At 34.2% G+C, this 18,455-nt stretch overlaps 2 protein-coding genes across 3 annotated transcripts; one reads left to right on the top strand and one right to left on the bottom strand.

Annotated features, from left to right (window-relative positions):
- Positions 1-170: 170 nt before the first annotated feature.
- On the top strand, positions 171-3,692 carry LOC136816391 (UPF0489 protein C5orf22 homolog). Its single transcript, XM_067072720.1, has 4 exons — positions 171-320; positions 1,575-1,690; positions 1,967-2,028; positions 2,363-3,692. The coding sequence occupies exons 2-4, from the start codon at positions 1,597-1,599 to the stop codon at positions 3,566-3,568; spliced, it is 1,362 nt and encodes a 453-aa protein (XP_066928821.1). The 5' UTR covers positions 171-320; positions 1,575-1,596; the 3' UTR covers positions 3,569-3,692.
- Positions 3,693-5,183: 1,491 nt separating this feature from the next.
- On the bottom strand, positions 5,184-14,328 carry LOC136817163 (inositol polyphosphate 5-phosphatase K-like). Of its 2 annotated transcripts, none has more exons than XM_067073509.1 (13): positions 12,018-12,101; positions 11,339-11,455; positions 10,948-11,059; positions 10,417-10,533; positions 10,076-10,183; positions 9,808-9,875; positions 9,433-9,544; positions 8,930-9,039; positions 8,266-8,425; positions 7,551-7,622; positions 6,633-6,701; positions 6,063-6,245; positions 5,184-5,729 (listed from the first exon to the last, which is right to left on the bottom strand). In XM_067073509.1, exons 1-13 carry the CDS (start codon positions 12,026-12,028, stop codon positions 5,649-5,651), a joined length of 1,320 nt encoding a protein of 439 aa, XP_066929610.1. In that variant the 5' UTR covers positions 12,029-12,101; the 3' UTR covers positions 5,184-5,648. The 2 variants fall into 2 exon arrangements, with proteins under 2 accessions (XP_066929610.1, XP_066929603.1); XM_067073502.1 differs by lacking the exon at positions 12,018-12,101 and adding an exon at positions 14,235-14,328 and having other exon boundaries at positions 5,570-5,729.
- Positions 14,329-18,455: the final 4,127 nt, after the last annotated feature.

Raw genomic sequence — 18,455 nt, 5'->3', positions numbered from 1 at the left:
CAGTAAGATAACTCGTTATCAATTTCAATTGATAATTTTTAGGCAAAATGGGACGAATCAACCCTACACAATTCGCGAAAATCAGTTTTTTATCATCAACGTCTTAAGATTTCAATGATAATAATTCAACATGTAAATTTGACGAATTTTCTCTGTTTCTTTTCAGAACAAAATTATAAATGATTAAAAAGTGAAGTAATTATTCAAGCCATGCTGTGTACAATGTTACTGAGCCCTTTGGGGCTTTGGACATGCTGCCAAATTTGACTTACCGGCTCTGGAGAAACACGCCTAGAAACACTGATATGAAGAAACGACAGGTACTTCTTTGAAAAACTTATTTTCAGGCTTCCTTATATATAAATTATATAATTTCGCAATTGCAATTTACTTCCGCCTTAGAAATGTGAACTCTAAATGGTTTCGCTTACAGATATTATATTTCTATTCCCATGGAAGTGTGTCCAGTTTTAAAGTTGACCACACGCTTTTTTTATAAAAATGATATCTTTCCAATTCATCATGAATATTCTTAACTTTTTGGGAAAAATCATTCTGAAATATTCTTACGGTATTCTTCGGTTTGGATCTAAACCCAGACAGAATCTAACATGTAACACATACCTCAAGCAAAGATTTCCCATTTTTGTGGAATTACAGGGGAATAATTGAAATTACATTATTAGATTCAGTTGCCAAATTCCATGATGCCGGTATTCTTATCATTATTCTTAATTTTTTGGTCAATTTTCAAAATAAAATTTCTTATAAAGTTTATTCTTATAAAAAAATAGTGTAGCCCTGCTGTTTTGTTCTCTAAGTTGCTTTAAAGATCTTCGAAGTTTCGAAATTCAAAATAGTCATGGTGGACTATTCAGCTTTAAAACTGAATCTGCCGGGGGGGTACTAGGGCAAGATGGGTTACGGGGATGCTCCGCTGGTCAGGGTACCTTTTTTAACCTCCACGAGTCCCAGGTAGGGTAGCAAAAACACCAAAATAGAAAAATCAGTCCCTCGTAGGGTGCCTATTTTTGGAAAATTTGGGGAAAAAGTAGAAAATTTGAGAAAATTTTGGAATTTCAGTCCCATTCAGGGTCACTTTTTTCGCAATTTTCGAGTCCCACGTATGGTCCAATTTTTGAACCTCAGTGGAGCACCCCCGTCAGTCGACAAGGGTAGTACCCCCCCCCGGGCTGAATCTGCTTCCTTTTATATGAGTAGCCCAATCCAGCCGAGTAGTTAAAGATCAGTTTTTCACTAAGCGCAAACGCCCAGTTCGATGCTCATTAAAGGCGGAAGAAAGGGCGTCTTCCGCAGTTATTAGGGTCCACACTCCGGGCATTACAAAGTGATTTCATTTCATCATTATTAATAAGAAGAGGTAGTGAAAGAGCTTCCTTCTACTATATCACTGTAGCAAATTTATCCTTATATTATAAAGTGTATCAACAAATCCATTATAGTATTATTTGCTTGCTCAACATCAAGATGGGAATCAACGTATCTTTGAAAATGAGACGATGGGCAGGGCATCGTCATCTATGTAGAAACATTTTTCTCTTCTCTGCTTTTAGTGCTTTGTTGTTGTTCGTTGTAATGTATTCGACAGTTGGACGTGAAGTATTTTGCAATGTGAAGATGAGCGATGGTGGAAATGTAAGGGTTGTCATCGTTGATCAACATCACGAAGGTATTTCGTCAGTTTTGTCAATTTTCGAGATCGCTGACTTACGAAAATTAAATCTATGTGAAATTTTGGAAATGAGATTTTGTAATTGATTCAGGGCTATCTATAACAACTTTTTGTCTGATTCGCGCAATTTATCAAAATGCTGAATCACAAAAATAAATTCGCAGAAATTATTTTGGCCCGTAAAATTAAATTTCGCAATTGGATGAAAAGTGTTGTTCTCAGTGTTATCCTGATCAAACAATTCGATTTCAAAATTTTAATTTTCCTTTTCAGTGATTCCTCATTGGTACCAAGCAATCAACGATGGTAAAATCTCATCCAACAAAAATACACTGGTAAATATTTTATTATGTAGAATTTAAGAATCCTGCTTTCTCGGGATACAGGGGTATTGAAACCAAAGATTTTTTAAAAGGAAACCCCATATAGGACATTAAAACTCACAATAACAATTGCTCTATGTACCTTGAGTAGATGAGTGACTGAAACGATTTGGAACAACTCACAAAGTTCAGGACAGTAGAAACGCATATTAGTCCTCAGTTAGTCAGGATTCATAAACATCATAACTAACCGTCTCCGTCATAGGAAAAGCGATATAAATATAAACTTGTGTATAAAGGAAAGATAAAGAGTAATTGTGAAAAACATTTCGTTCTTTTCCTGTAGATTCATTTCGATGCACATTCAGACATGGCTACACCAGAGAATTTTGAGATGTTAGAGGAAACATTACAACATCCAAACGAAAAGCTTCACAAAAATGCGTCTCTCTTATTCCCACTCATGCAAGCAAACGACCGTTTCATTACTTCCGCTGTTTTAACCGGCTTTGTTGACCGTATCATATGGGTGCAACCGGACTGGCTCAGTCAGGATTTGGCAGAGATACAAGTTGTATATGTAGGGTACACTATCAATAAACATGACCCGAAAGAAACAAAAACTTCTTGTATGTGTAACAAGGATTATCGAAAATCGGATAAAAAATTCAGTAAATGGCTTTGTTTTTACTTAGCAGCAGCTGTTGAAAATCAAACAGTTTTTGTGAGTCAAGATAATTGTCTTAAGGTCCAACCAATGAGATTTTTTATGTTCAGCGAAACTGTTTTCAAACAAGTGTTTCAGGTTGGTTCGCTGAAAGCTGGTCACGTGATCATCGATATTGATGAAGATTATTTCGGGGTGGAGGGCGGCGTCCAAAAAATGATCGATGGCGGGATTCCAAAGGAAGTAATAAGAAATATTGATAATCTAATGCCTGACTTGTTTTGTGTCAATTCCATAATGGCGGAACAGCGATTGAACAAAGCGGTTCAAACCATGTTTTACGAACTGTATATTTCTTCTGAGAAATCCACTTTGGAACATTTAAAAGAAACGGTGATGAAACATACTCAAAAGTATTTCTGCGGACGAAACGATGCACTTACTTTCGAAAGGTTCACAAATTATCTTCAAAAACATACGAATAAAGAGATATTGCGAACGCTCGCTTCAACAAAGTACTGCTTATTCGAAAGCTTGCAACTACAGGTAGACAAAAGACTGGACGCTGGCCATGAATTTGCGTTATGTCATGGAACAATTTATCCTGAAAACACTTTAAATGATTTATTCACTGACTCCAAAAATGGAATTGAGACCCGTCGTGATAATTTGTCTAAAATGTTGGACTTCATTTACGCGAGCACGCAACCATGTTTGATCACGATTGCACGTTCTTTACGTGACGGTTACGTGCCCCGTGAGCAACAAAGATTCATTGAACGTAACGTACGTAAAGCCGTTGACCAAACTTTGAGAAAAGTGAAAATGACTTCTCAAACTATTTTTGATGAGAATCTAGTTTTTGGTGAAAAAGGCTGGGTGTAAAGTTTTAACGTTTTCGATTGTTTTACACCTATTTTTATCTTTTGTTCTTCTTCACTAAAAAATTTTTAAAGTCTTAAGTGGTCTAAGTACTGTTGTGTGACAAAGGTAATGTTAATGGGGACAAAGAACCAAATATGTATAAAAACATTAACTGCAGCTGAGACAAAATGGGGAAAGGGTTTTGTGCTTGTTGAAAAGATATTCAGGAGTGGTATATCATTAAAAAGAAAAAAAAGCTAAAATGAAGATAGGAAATGAAAAAAAAAGTCAATTTCTTCCCCCCAAACTATTCTACAATTTTTATTTTCACACAACCGTTTCAATGATTTTAGATTTAGATTGCAAAGAGCTCGCTTTGAAAATAATCAAAACCCGACAAAAGTTTTGAGCTGTATTTTTGACTCAATAAATACTTTTTGAGATTTTTTATACCGTGATGACGCTCTAAAATAGAAGATACTTTTATATGGAAACGTGCAAGAAGACGATTTTTTCTCATTTTCCAATTTTTTAATTTTTATTATCTTTTCAACGAGTACTAAAGCAATTATCTAATTTGAGTTTCATCAAAAATTACGATGTCTCTACCAAGTCTCCGTTGTTTATTGTTACAATCTGAGCAAAGTTTTTATTCCGGATACCACATCAGATGTTTATCGCTCATAATACAATTAATATTTTTATGGACATCAGGTCTGGTAATAATATAATTTACTGTGATTTGACCTTTCTTCCTCCATAAGGTACTATAAAATGTTTCCATATTCTATTATTTACAAAGAATAACCCTAAAACATATCATCAATAAATAACAAATATATATTGCGTATACTAAGAACCTAAAAATTTATATTCAACGTAAAAAAAATCTTGATTATTTTTCTGATTAAGCCAGGCTGCAAAAAGAATTAGGCAAAAGCATTTTCAATAGTCAACATTTAAAAAAGGTAACAGCGTGTTTATAAGAACAGCAGTTGGCAATACAGGAAAATTCCAGCTTTTCCAGAACCTACTCGAGGAAAGTCCAACTTTTATAACATGTGAAATAGTTGAAATTGTCAAATGTTTTCATCTTTGGCACTGATTTTAGTCGTTCTTGACATTATGAAGTAGATAAAAGCTGTCTTTCGAAAGAATTTTTGAAAGTTGCAATTTTGATAAAAACAACTTACATTATTGGCATTATATTTCGCGTGTTACAAAATTTCTCGGGTACTTAATTTCGCGAAATTTAATACCATCTAAATTTTTAACAATACAAAATCGCGAAATTAAACACGCAAAAAATTTTAAAAATAGGTCGAAAATCGAAAATACTTATTTGTTACACTTAGATACTATTTTTGTTACTATTTTTGTTACTATTTTTGGTATGTTTACACCCAATACGTTGTGTTTCAAGCGAAATCAGTCATTTTCTTTCTTTATTCCCACTTTTTGAAAATGCCCAATTTAGTGAATCACGAAATTTAATACACGCGAAAATTTCCAGAAACTGGCAATCGCGAAATTTAGTACACGCGAAAAACGATTCCTCGAAAAAATTCCACGTTCGTTTTGTAACACGCGAAATATAATACCAATAAGGTACTTCTTACATAATTTTAAGATAATTGACAGAAAAAAAACAGAAAAAGAATATTGACTAAAAAATCATGCACTATAAATCAAATGACCATTTACAAAGAAAAGTAACTAAAAAAATCTTCAAAAATGATTTCATGATACGAAAGTTAAAAAAACGTAGACGAAAAATAAAATTTGGTATAAAAAAGAAATAAATTCAAAATACCTTCATTCAATATTGGTAACATAGCCGTTTAAAATCATTTTCAAAATTGTAAAATCTTGCTTTAAAATTGTTTGTACGAGTACCTGATGTTCCTCTTACAGTATATTGTTAAACTCCTGGTGCAAAATTAAGAATGTTAAACATCAAAATTGAAACGCTCCAATTTACATCTGAGATCAATTTCATGGATAAAGATTAATCAATCAATCAATCAATCAATTGAGGAAAAGGGACCAATGAAATCAAACTTAATAAACTGTTGATCGCCAACAACGAATGGTTTTTATTTCACACTTGATTAGCACCAGCTTCAGGGGGCGATTCGACCGTCACTTCTTGTGGTTCTTCAGGTTCTGGTTCAGGAGCCACCTGGTCAAAGAGAAATATTGTGTTACTAAGACTACTCTTTACAATAAGTATTTCTTTAGTTTTTTACAGTGCTCGATACATATGTAGAGCGATGTCTGCCAGGAAGAAGAGACTTTATATTCTGCTACTGGCAGTTTCATACCACTTTGGTGACAATCGTCAGGCAACCTGTATTCAAAACTGATGTAACGAGTAAAAAAAAAAACAAGTTAAATATTGAAATAATAGTATCGTGAAATAGACTATAGAATGGCTCTGGTTCTTAAACTAATCGAGCACTATAATGGCATTGATTTACCACACTTGTTTTGAAATAGATTATAAAATTCTTACCAAGAAAGGTTCAGAGAATCCGAGCACACATTCCAATGCACGACTCCAGTATCCAAACATATAGTATCCATGTTCTTCGGGAACATCATCGAACAAAACCATGCATCCATCTTGACCTGTTTCGTCGGCACCACTCACTGACCATTCGTACGTGTAATAATCTTTCGGTGATTTGAAATCAAGCTGAGGTTTAAGAATTAAAATCTGTAAGAAATGCTGGTTTTCTTCAGATCACATAATATGTGACACTATTGTGGTGATTAGTCTGCCTTAATCCTGACAGACCAACTTTTTTAATATTTTACTGATAGACTTAATTTTTTTGGCAGATTAGGCGGATTTACCTAAAATCCAGCAAATTGAGTTCCCACCAAGTTTAGTTAATTTCATGGCTATTCAAAATTTGCGCCATATCAGACCTTAAAACAGTCCAAAAATATCCTGCAACCGCAAAGAAATTCCCTCTGAAAATAATTTTTGGCCATCCATCCACCCAAAAAAAATATTCTTCCTTTAAAGGATTGTCTTGTTGTAGAAAAGAAGCCAATTTAGAAATGTTATGATACTTACAGAGTACAAACCGATCCAGTCCCAACTTGACGTCTGATACCCTTTGCAGTGAAAGATGCAAACTCCATCCTGTAATGAAGTAGAAATAATTATAGATCTGTGTTAAGATTGGATAAGCTGAAGGCACTCCGCTTATACCATGGAGGTAATAAAGATATAGATGGAGAGAAAACGTCTCGGTAATGATCCAAGTGGTCGTTGAAATCTTTTATAAATCTATTCAAAGCGGCTTTTCTTTGATGTACCATCATTGGAAGCAAAAAACATCAATTTATAACTTTATAAGAACAGAAAGAGACTTAATTTTACCGAAAATCTTTGTTAAAATGCGATTCGAAATAGTTTCAACTGATGTAAGACTAAAAGAGTATTTCATAAGGACACATTTTTGGGCTGACATTTTGTTAAGATTGACAGTTGCATCACATTATCATTGAAAGTTTCTTATCTTAAAATCTTCACGTCTAAGTAGGCAGCGGTTTTCATACTCTGAAAATGATCAATACAAGGTTCCTAATCGTAACACGTAATTCTTTTTTAAATCTATCGATGGCTTTATGGGCAGGTTCCCCTAGAAGTTTGCAGTATTGTGCTTATTATGTGAAGTTTTTCTTCAATTTTTCATGACAAGGCTATTATATTTCAATATACTTGTTAAAAATATAATGTCTTTTCATTCATCTTAAATATTCCCACGAGTATACCCAAAATTAATCATCTTATTCCCAAAGCAACCAAACAGCTGTTTGCTTCCGATGATGAATCAGAATAGAACAAAAGGCATTGACTCTCCATCTATATTTTTATTACCTCCATGCTTATACCAAAGCTAATCCACGAGGACGTGAGGTGCGCTGACAAAATAACTATGACAAGCGTACTTTACTGAGGTAAGCGTTGTGAGAATATCATTCATACCTCTTCTGACGTCCAAGGGATGAAGGAATCGTCAAATCGAAATTCGATGACAGGAGTTGACGTCAGTACAACCTAAGAGAAAATAAGTTTTTAACATTGATATTTTGTCATTTTTGTGAAAAGTTTCTTAATCCCAGGGGGTGGGGGGTACTAGGTTTGCGAGGTGACGGGTATGTCCGAGCCGAAAATCGAAAATCGACTATGAGAGACAAAATTTTGGTGATTTTGGGACCCTTTGAGAGACTTTTTCCTAAATTTTGGTCCATTTTTTCCAAATTTTGGTTTGATTTTCACCAAATTTTGGTCAAAATTTTTGGAAATCGTGACCCTTTGAGAGAGAAATTTTTGATTTTCGTGATTTCGGGACCCTTTCAGAGATTAACTTTTGAATTTGTACCCCTTTGAGAGACTTTTGAGGAATGAGCAAAGGTACTCTTATGGCTCGCACATACCCGGCACCCATTTTGCCTAAGTACCCCCCCCCCGGGTTTTAATACTCCATAAAAATGGCACGCAGGTTAAAAACTTGGAAACGTTTTGATAAAACTATCAAGTAAAGTAACCTTTGAAGACAAGGGATATTCCATACACAATGTTTTATATACGGAAAACAATGAATTTTACAACTGTTTAATACAGTAAACGAGAAAGAATTGTTTGGCTAAACCAGGGTGTTGCACAATGTAGTATAGAGAGGAAGATTATTAAAACCTACTGGTATATTGACGATAAATTCTCCGCTGATGGGTCTATGATCGCTCGATTTGTATGACATGTGCGCGCTGTATGAAGATTGTTGTAAGGTCGTTTCCCCTGTGTCCGTCTGTTCTTTCCACAGGATTCGGTCTGTATACGAAGGTGTCCGCTTTTTAGCGCTAATGTGATGAAAACGAATAAAATTAAGCAATTTTGAATTGAATAAAAAAAAGTATGTTTCAAAGTAATGGCCACGATCGATATTGTAGAAAAGAATCTATCATTTGTTGTTCCGTCAACATAGTACGTACGCATTAAGAGGGGGAGGGGGGGGTCGATTCTCAAAAGCTTATGTTTGCGTACAGGGGGAGGGGAGGGGTCAAAGGAAAATGTACGTACGCAGAGAAATTATTTTCATAGCCCTTTTTTGCTTGTTTTTTTGTCGACTTTTACACTACTTATAGTACACGCATTAAGTAAAAGAAAAAGTTTCTTAATAAAAATTGAGTTTTAAGTGTATGAAATAAAGGTCTGAACCAAAGGTTATACTTGATTTTCGACATTTTAGTGCGTACGTACTATGTGGACGGCCCCTTCTGTTATAAACATACTCTGAAAGCTAAGAATAACGGATTGAAAACTAGTATAGTTCCATTAAGAGATTTCCTATCGAAGAATCTTACCTTGTATCAAAAGCATCTGAATTCAAGTCATATTTATAAGTTGGTGGAAATGATATATCAAATTCGTTGTAACCCTCGAAGCATTCTCCTTTCTGCCTGTTGATCGTCAACTGTAAGGAGATGTCAGTTTTGAGGTGAGTATATAATTAAATACATTGCAGTCTCCTACTTGCAATCAGTAATCACTTCATACATTTGAAAGTGATGAAAAGGCAAGCATGATATTTCTCAAGGAAAATTTCAAGGAGAGTTTTCAATTGAAAATCGGCAAGCCCTCCTCTACCTTGCAACTTTGCTAGATAGTGAGCATGAAAAATAGCTTTCTCAACTTATTGAAAGATGATGATTCTGTCTGTGTTTTTAAATCCCATCAAGCCCTCTTAAATGCAACCTTTCAGCCACTTTAGTGGTTAACATGAAAATAACTTTCCGACTCATTGAAATGTCATTTTTCGAGTTTTGGGATTCAAAACTATGTTTATGTTATTGAAAAATGCGAATACCTGATCATTTGAAATTAATGTTTTGAAATCACTTTTTGTGGCCAATTCTTGAACGTTCGATTTTTCTAAATTTTCTATGCGATAGTTGAAATCACCGAATAGTATATTGTATCTGGAAAATAATTTTAGTGATTGAAGTCTTGCATTTATAATAAAGGCTATAAAACATAATATCTCATTCAAAATTTGAAATAATTCGTCTTTGCTGAATACACACGATTAATCTTTGGGTTAGAACATGCTGCTCAGTTTTTACCCAATACTGTCTAGCCATGGCAAAGATCTAAGTTCAATAGTTTAAACGATAGAACAGTATGCCTGCTTCCATTTCAAAAAGATATTATTACTCTAATCATGGTTGGCAATAATTCTTACCTGTGTTTTTGAATTTCACTACTTTCACAATTTGGGAACATTGTTTTCGACATAACTGATTGAAAATGCTAAAAAAGAAAGTAATTGAAGTATCATAAAAGTTTGGATTACCTACTCAATCAAACAAAAAAATGTAATACACAGGGATACCAGAAACCCTTTTCCATAAGATAAAAGAATTTAAAAATTTTTTAACACATCTTTTGAAATAAATTAACAGGATGATTGTTTATGTTAGAGAATGAAAATACAAAAATAAAAGACTCACATTATTTCTCTGTAGACAGTAATCTTCACCAGCAACGAAATGGTTATTGACAAAACAAAAACTTTCACCATACAAATTGAAACGAATGCTTACTGCCCCTTTGGTACCCTATAACACATGATTGATAACACATTTTCGTGCGTTTTTCACAAGCAAAGCACTCCTTAAAAGCTTATGAATTTTGATCCGAGTTCTCATGTTGTTTAATTATAAGGTTTTAAAATTATAATTGCTGTCAGAATTGCGGAGTTCGGAGAAGAATATTGGGTTGAAATAAGATACTGAAAAGGTTGAGTCAGGATTTTATACAACCATCTTTTCAAATATACTTTTTTTCTTACCAGTAGGCCATAGAATGCAGTTTTGGTGTAGGTAGTTCGTATTTCTCGGATATGTGATAGATGTTTTGGTTTGACTGCCACAATGAGCAGTAGTCCCATCATTCGTACCATTTCAACCTTAAATACAAATTGGCACACGTTAGAATGATCACAGAATTCTCCTAAGTATTTATTTGACGATCTTGCAATCAAATTTTCAGAGCATTGTGGTTAGTTTGCTTAAAATATAATCACTTTAATTCATGAAAACTTTTGGTAGACAATGATTTTAAAGTCAGTGGCATGGATCAAAATAATTTCAAGTAATTCTGGACAAAATGTCTGATTTTGGGTTACTTTTGCTTAATAAATTATGATTTTTAGGTCGATCAAGAAGCAATTTGGGTTAAACAGTGATGATTTTCCGACTGTTATTTCGAGCCCTACATTGCAGTGAAACGGTTTTGACAGCGCTCGAAGTTTGAGGGAATGACATAAATGGTGTCGTTTAAGGAATAGGGATTTTGATGTGACAGTCCTATAATCACATACCATTGCAATGCCTTTGGTTCCAAGGAATAAAAGGAGACGTTTAGTCCATGGATCATTTCGAATGTAATAATCCAAAACAAGAGAAGATGGATCAGAGGGGACTTCTTGTAACCTGGAAAGTAAAAAGACTTTGTTTGTGGCGTGATTCGATTTTATATTGTGTCATGAATTAATCTAATCAAAGGGTATCAAATATACTTCTAGGGCGAATTTGTGTTTTTAGTTTGCCGTAGACGAACTAAAATTCCAACAAATAAAACCAATAGTAATTTTTTGAAAAACATCCATCTTATGATAGACGATTCCTTATGAGAATAAGATTCAAGACAATTGGGTATTCAGTTGCCAATGCGAATGAAACTTTGTATGAAAAAGAAAAATGATATTATACCCAACAACGAAGACATCAGAAAGTTTATCATGGTGATCTTCTAACAAATGTAACCACTCATCTAAATTCTCATCTTTTGGAGATAGACCAGCAATATTCCATGACGATGTTACAATTCTGTCGAAAAAGAAAATCGTCAAAAATAGAATTTGAAAGTTTAGTTTCTGTACTTTTATGTTAAATTTATTTAATGCTTTTGCGACAGAACTCTTTATAAGTTAATTCTGTTATTTTTACCAATAATTTCAGTAAATTATATTCATTTGCTTTAAAGCTGTTTATTAAAGAAGTAGTAAAATCGTGAATCTAATGAAATAAAAAAATAAGGTATCAATATACCTTAAAAGAGAAATGAATTGGTGAGGAGTAAAGCTGGAAATTTATCTAGGTGAGTAGTGACATTTTCCAAGATTTGACAAGAGCTAATTTCAAGTGGTAGGAAAAATTTGTTCTTTTTAACCTAAAATCTTAGGCTATTTTGGGAAATAAAAATAAACTATTTTGGGAAATAAAAATAAACTATTTTGGTGAGTACATTTTTGTAAATTACGGCAAATTAATTTTTCCAAATTTAACCAGTTAGTTTTTAGTTTTTGCCAAAATAAGTTTCTATGATAACATATCAAAAATGGAAGCAGTAGGAAGAAACATGATTGAAAAAATTGATAGAAACCCTTACCTGAGTGACATAATTTTGCTTGAAAAATTAATTTAATTGGCTGGTTGTGTTATTTTAAAATATACAGTGATGCTAAAAGTAAAAGGATGTTTATTATGGTTAGTAAATATAATTATTTATTTCCAACAAAAATTGAAGTTACCAAAAACTAGGTTAGGTCTCTCCTGGAGACCAAATCCGTTACTGAAACCATAGACATTTTTATTGGACACAATGTCAAATGTTGAACTAATAAATTCAAAGACTCCAGCATTAAAGGATTGGTTCGGTAAAAATTTCATTTTTTTATGATCTGTCCTATCGGATTCTCCTTTTAAAAAGACACACAGGGATATAAACTGTTAAACTAATTGATTATTCGCTTCCTTTAAAACGACAATCACTTTCGTAAGCCTTTTAAACGAGACCTTTGGCTTACGTCACAGAGGCTGTTAAAAACTGTAGCTGTGTTTACTGAAGTGAATTACATATAAACCTTTTTCTGGGTAGAAAAGTGGTTATTTCTGCTAGAAACTGAAGTAAAGAGTGGTTAAATTATGATAAATTTGTACTATAATCTTTTTTAATACTTGGGTAAATGTATTCCGACTCGGAAAGCGGTATATTCAAGCTACGAAGAATATGATATCAGTGGAAATGAGGCAGATTCTGAGAGAGAAGCAAGTAAGCAAGAGAGATATGGATCCCCTTATTAACAAGCTGAAGACATTATCTAAGAATCCCTATCTCTATGAGCCTGAACAAGAAATATCGAGTATATACAAGCGAGTGACACTTCTTCATCCGAAGACAAAAGTGACTATGAAACTTGTTTTGAAGGTAGAAGTGGGAATTTAGACTGGTGTGACTGTGAGGGCTGCCAGATCGAAACAAGAGAAATTGATTGTTTCAATGAAAAATTTGATCAGGGAGACTTTCAGTGCATTGTTGATAGGCAACAATTCCCAAAAATGTGCCTTGACGAGAATATTTTGGGCAATGTACTGACTGGGCTTCACAAGACAAAAAAAAATCATTAGGAAGAGATACCGTCAAAGTGAAATAGATCCCTAAGATATGCAGCATACAGGCAGTCTTCAAGAGATTGAGAAAAAAAAATTGCTGAGTTCTCCCATCATGTGTGCTTTCAAAGATGCGAAGTACCTTCCCTGACCCTGAAGGATAAAGGATAGCTTAGATAGCTTGTACAAAGATACTTTCACTCTTCCTGGTACGCGAGTTCACTGCTCCAAGGCAGTTGTTTATTTGATTACATGTTGTTTTTTTTATAAGCAAGTGTATACCCCTTGGTCAGGCTCGAGTATGCTTAAGCTTTCAACACATCCAGGCATAGCATATGCTTATATGCTTATGAAGTATTATACTTTTGATTCACCCAAACCAATTTTTTAAAAAATCTCTGAAATTTTGTTAACATTCAATTCAAAAGGCGTTCAGATTTCTGAATCAGTGGAATGTACCTAGTCGTGGAATGTCTTTTTTTACTTGACCACTTCCAAACCTTTTTGGACAGAAAAAGATTGACCACGTGAAAAATATTTCAGGCTGGCTTAGGAAATCTGCAAATCTGAGCCTATTCATATGCTTATAAGCGTTATGCTTATAAAAAAAAACAGGTATGAGAAATGTGAAGTAATGTTTGAAAAGAAAACTTTAACGAACTAAAAAACTAATTAGCATGCTTTCACAAAGATCTCCAAATCAAAACAACATTTTGCACGCGAGGGATTTTTTAGTAGACCTTTTCACTGTGAACCGAAAATAATAAAAATAACCCAGTTTTCTAATTCAATGTGACCGCCATCACTGTGATTGAATGAAACATAGAGCGTCATATGCGTCTCCGGCCTCTTAGCGCCTATGGTCTGTGTTTGTGATAAATAAGGACGGGGGAAACCAGACCGCTTAGTCAGCACAAATTATTTTTATCACGTGACTTGAAACGAAATAAAGTTGTAAAATTTTAATGAGGGACACAAAAACATTTACATGTATTCCATGTGTTGTGTAAAATTACTTCTCTCATTTGGCTGCTTTTTTAATTGAAAGAATTTCAATGTTAACTGAACTTTTCTTGTTTGATAGATGAACTTATACGATGAGAATAATACCAAGAATTTCATTAAAGGTTTATTTTAATTATTTTATCCGGTGTCGAGATAGCAAGACACATATTGAGGTTAGAACAAACAGGATTAGAAACTAGGCTAGTCTTACCTTATTTTATCTTTCCCTTTACAACAATACAATGCTGACAAGTTGACACAACACATTGACAAGTAATTCCTGTGAGAGAAGTTTACATCAAAACCTGCAACAAAAACGAAAGTGGTCTCTTCTAATGATTGCTTTTCAGCGCTCCTTCGCAGCTGTTTATCAAATTTCCACCATTGAGATTGTCGCCTTTCCCACGGCCTTTCTTTTTGGCACCTGTGGCCTCTCAGTGCTTTGAACGACGGGCGGCTGTGAAATCCCACCCTTCACATGTATATTTGTTTCAATCCGTGATCTTAAGGCTTAGGGTTTTTCTTATCTTCAATTTACTGAAGAAAGCGGGAATTTGATGCAAGAGTTAGATTGTCAACAAAGTGCCGTAAAAAATGATTGAAGAACTTTATATTATATAAATATTTTAAATATTTTCATTTTGAAGAATTGGTGCAAAAAGTGAAACATGGAAAAGTTTCATTTTTTATAGGTTCAATCGAAATAGGGGATTTGGAAAACTTTCTATGTTTTTTTTTTTGCACAAACCCCTGTAACTATGGGCGAGCACACCGTTGCTAAGATGTTGGCTCGAAATCGAAAGTGGAAACCACTGAAAATGAAAGTAAAATCGGCCCACACTCCAAATTCCGTTATCTTGATACAGGAGTTTAGGGCCATTCCAGAAAATTTTTGTTATCCCGTCGGAGGACGTGCATTTTAAAATTATTTCTAGCCTCGGAAACAATTTTTCTTTTCAAATTCAGATGAAAATTATGTATAGTCAGTCAGTCATCTTGGATAATTACGGGACAGTTAAAATAAAGGGGTAAATACGGGACACCCCTAAAAACTGTGTTATTATTATAAATTTGGATTTCAGATGGATAGGATTTTGGAGAGAAAAATGTCTAGTTAGATTATTCTAACATATATTTTTGATGTTTCAACTAAAGTTTCATGTGTGACCATAAAGATCGATTTTCGTAGTTTTAGAATGGAACTTTTCAAGCTTTTTAGTGTCAGGATGAGCTGTAACCACTTTGATTATAATTTGACTGAATTCTGACATCAAGATACTATGGTTTGAGATTACAGTAGTCTCATCATCAAACAAGGCACCTTATCTCTAAAAAGTGTGTCCCATATTTACCCCATAGTCAAATCTTAATTTTGGGGTAATTATGGGACACTAAAGTTTGAGTTTGAAGTACTGTACTTTTTTTTTAAAGAAAACTACAAACTTGATTTTCTAGTTTAATGGATTCATAACTACACAAGTATTTCAAAATCTGCAAAGGTTTGCATCTAAATTTACTTCAGCTGTTCTAGATTGCTCTATACAAATATTACTGTTTGAAGTGACCCATTATTACGTCCCCAAATAGAAAAAAAGGTGGGGTAAAAACGGGACACTGTCACTAATTTTGTTGAAAGTCCTTTAAATGATAGCACTTGGATTTGAAATCATCAAGTGGATGCAAAACCTCAAATATCATGACCTTTTGGAAAGATATCTGAATTTTTCAAGAAAATTTTATACCCGCCTCATATTTACCCCAAAGGTGTCCCGTTATTACGCCAAAATGCGGGGTAATTACGGGACACCTTTAAAATAGATTTTAGGAACATCTACTAACTTTCAAGGAAAAGTAATAAATCTTGTGTAAAGGTCAATATCAAAAGATCGGATCTCTAGGATTTAATACTTTCAGAGTAATGCCCAAATAAGTCAAAATTGTCCCGTAATTACCCCAGATGACTGTACTTCTGGAAAATGCATCAGAAATTCCACTCTTTTTTACCTTTTTTAATTCAATTGCCTTGGAAATTCATACATTTTCTTCTCTCACCTTGGAAATTTCGAATTTTGGTGAAAACCTTTGCACTCAGAAATCCTGTGTCGCCCGCCCCCTCTGCCATGTTACAGAAAAATTCTGTAATGGCCCTTAGACTGCCAGACAGAAATTTAGCCAGCAGCATGCATCCCTGAAACTTGGGGTTAAAACTCAGAGAAATAAAAATTTTGGCGTAATTCACAAAATGAAATTCCGCGAAACACACCAAAATGGGTAAATCGGCAAAATTAAATTCCGTGAAATCCGATGTTTTTTCTTCTTTTATTTTGTTTTTATTAACCAGGTATTACCAAAAAAGATGGACACAATTGATCTTTATTAAGCATATGTAACGTGTATTTTATATCAAATATGAAAAAGTTAATTTAAGTTGATAACTTCTGACTCTTTGTGAGCAACCTTGTTCTTCTTTGGTTTGACAGGCTGATATCCATTAGAAGTTTAATGATGACTTATCATAGAAACATTAATATTTGATGTTATTATTTTGTTGTTAAAGTTTGTTAAGTTGACTGAAATATGTCCTGAAATGGATGATGAAAAATATGAAAAACATTTTCTCTGTAAAAAAATTACTTTGAAATAGACCTTTTCGCCTTTCCATCCGCCATCTTGAATTGTATGCAAAAATATAGGAACGAAAAAGCCGTGGTTGGATTTAGTTGGAAAATATGCAAAACATATGCAAGTTTACACAAAGATTAAAAATACAACAAAGCATCTTATAAATAAATTTTATAGATGGAATTTCTTAATCCAAAAAGAAATATTTACCGAACAACAAAAGCCTTAATTAGGAATTTGTTCTTAAAGACATTGCATATTCTGTTTTCATGCCATTAAAAAATTCCACGAAGACAGAGTACACACACCAACTTTCAAAACACGCAAACTGAAAGCAGTAATTATGACGTCACACATTCAGCGGGTTCAGATCGATGTTTTGATTTGATCGTTTGGCGGTTCTATTCCCAGGAGAATAATTTACCGTCAGCCGAATAAGGATTATTTTTTATCTTCGCGGGTGATTTTTCAGTTTGAGTTTATGTCTAATGTTATGGTTTTTTGAAGTGCTTGTTCTAAGAGATGGGCGAATTTGATTATTTCTAGTTTTCAAAAGAAGCAAATTTAATCTTTCTTCTACAAGATTACACTTTAATATAATGCCAATTATGCATGTAAGTTTTTAATTAATATAATACTTTCTTTTTGCATATGTTTTGCATACTTTCTAAGGGAATTTCACCACGGCAATTCGGCCACCATAATTTTTGCATACAATTCAATATGGCGGATGGAAAGGCGAAAAGGTCTATTTCTCAATCGCGAAAATAAAATTCCTTGAAACTTTTGAAATCGGCTCTTTCGCGAAATTAAAAATTTGCCATTAATTGAAACTCTGATTCGCAAAATTAAATTTGACGAAAATTTCTTCTCGCAAAAATTTCTTCCCTAGGTAGCTTCAAACAACCATGTGTGTTTGCAAGATGTCACTCTGGCCCACTCTGGAACGTAACACTTGCTTTGTTTTGTTTGGTGGGGATTGGGCCATTCCAGAAAAACAACATTACCTGCACATTCAAACGATCACTGACAGAGTCAAGGGTATAAGTGCCTGGATATACAGAACCTTCAATCAAGTCTAGAGATAAATCAGTAATGATCACTCTTTGGAAGACATTGGTACTTCAACATCTGGAATACTGCTCCCTGCTATGGTCTCCTACGAAGCGATACCTGATGCAAGAACTGGAGTATCTGCAAAAATCCTTTATAAAAGGGATCCGACTTCCACCCAATTTGAATTATTGGGAGAAGCTCAAACACCTCAATATGTACAGTCTCGAGAGAAGACGCGAAAGATACCAAATTATATATACATGGTATATAATCGAACAACTGGTGCCAAATTTTAACTATGGTGAAGGGGAAGGCGGTATTTATTCATATACAAACCAACGCCTGGGAAGAAAATGCCACCTCAAACCAGTGAATACAACGAACAAGAACATTTGGAAGAGCTGCCTTTCAGACACCAGTCCAAGACTATTCAATGTGTTACCAAGAAAAATACGTGACATGACCAAATGTTCCAAAAATTCCTTCAAAAAACAACTTGATCAATTTCTGCAAGATGTTCCCGACCAGCCACTGCTCCCTGCCTATCTCCCTTACAGGATGGCTGACTCGAATTCAATTGTTGAAATGGTCAAACACCGGACCCCACGGGTTGAGTGAGCAGAGAATTTGCTGAAACACATCAAAGGTAATCATAGGTAATTACCCCCTAATGCGTAATGGATGACATCAATTTTTTAAATAAATTTTGGCTGGCACGGAATTCCAGGCTACCTACAAATCTACCAAGAAATTC

The sequence above is a fragment of the Clytia hemisphaerica genome, unplaced genomic scaffold, assembly GCF_902728285.1.
Source record: "Clytia hemisphaerica strain Z4C2 unplaced genomic scaffold, Clytia hemisphaerica genome assembly, whole genome shotgun sequence".
Taxonomy (NCBI): domain Eukaryota; kingdom Metazoa; phylum Cnidaria; class Hydrozoa; order Leptothecata; family Clytiidae; genus Clytia; species Clytia hemisphaerica.
This window is presented reverse-complemented; position numbering and strand designations above follow the sequence as displayed.

Excerpts from the sequence above, each read along its gene's own strand:
- LOC136817163 (XM_067073502.1), bottom strand. The coding sequence starts at position 14,290 with ATGTGTTGTGTCAACTTGTCAGCATTGTATTGTTGTAAAGGGAAAGAT. Across the intron at positions 11,060-11,338 it reads TCTGATGTCTTCGTTGTTGG|GTTACAAGAAGTCCCCTCTG; the intron begins GTATAATATCAT and ends TTTACTTTCCAG. Across the intron at positions 7,623-8,265 it reads AATTTATCGTCAATATACCA|GTTGTACTGACGTCAACTCC; the intron begins GTAGGTTTTAAT and ends ATTTTCTCTTAG.
- LOC136816391 (XM_067072720.1), top strand. The coding sequence starts at position 1,597 with ATGTATTCGACAGTTGGACGTGAAGTATTTTGCAATGTGAAGATGAGC. Across the intron at positions 1,691-1,966 it reads CGTTGATCAACATCACGAAG|TGATTCCTCATTGGTACCAA; the intron begins GTATTTCGTCAG and ends TTTCCTTTTCAG. Across the intron at positions 2,029-2,362 it reads CATCCAACAAAAATACACTG|ATTCATTTCGATGCACATTC; the intron begins GTAAATATTTTA and ends CTTTTCCTGTAG.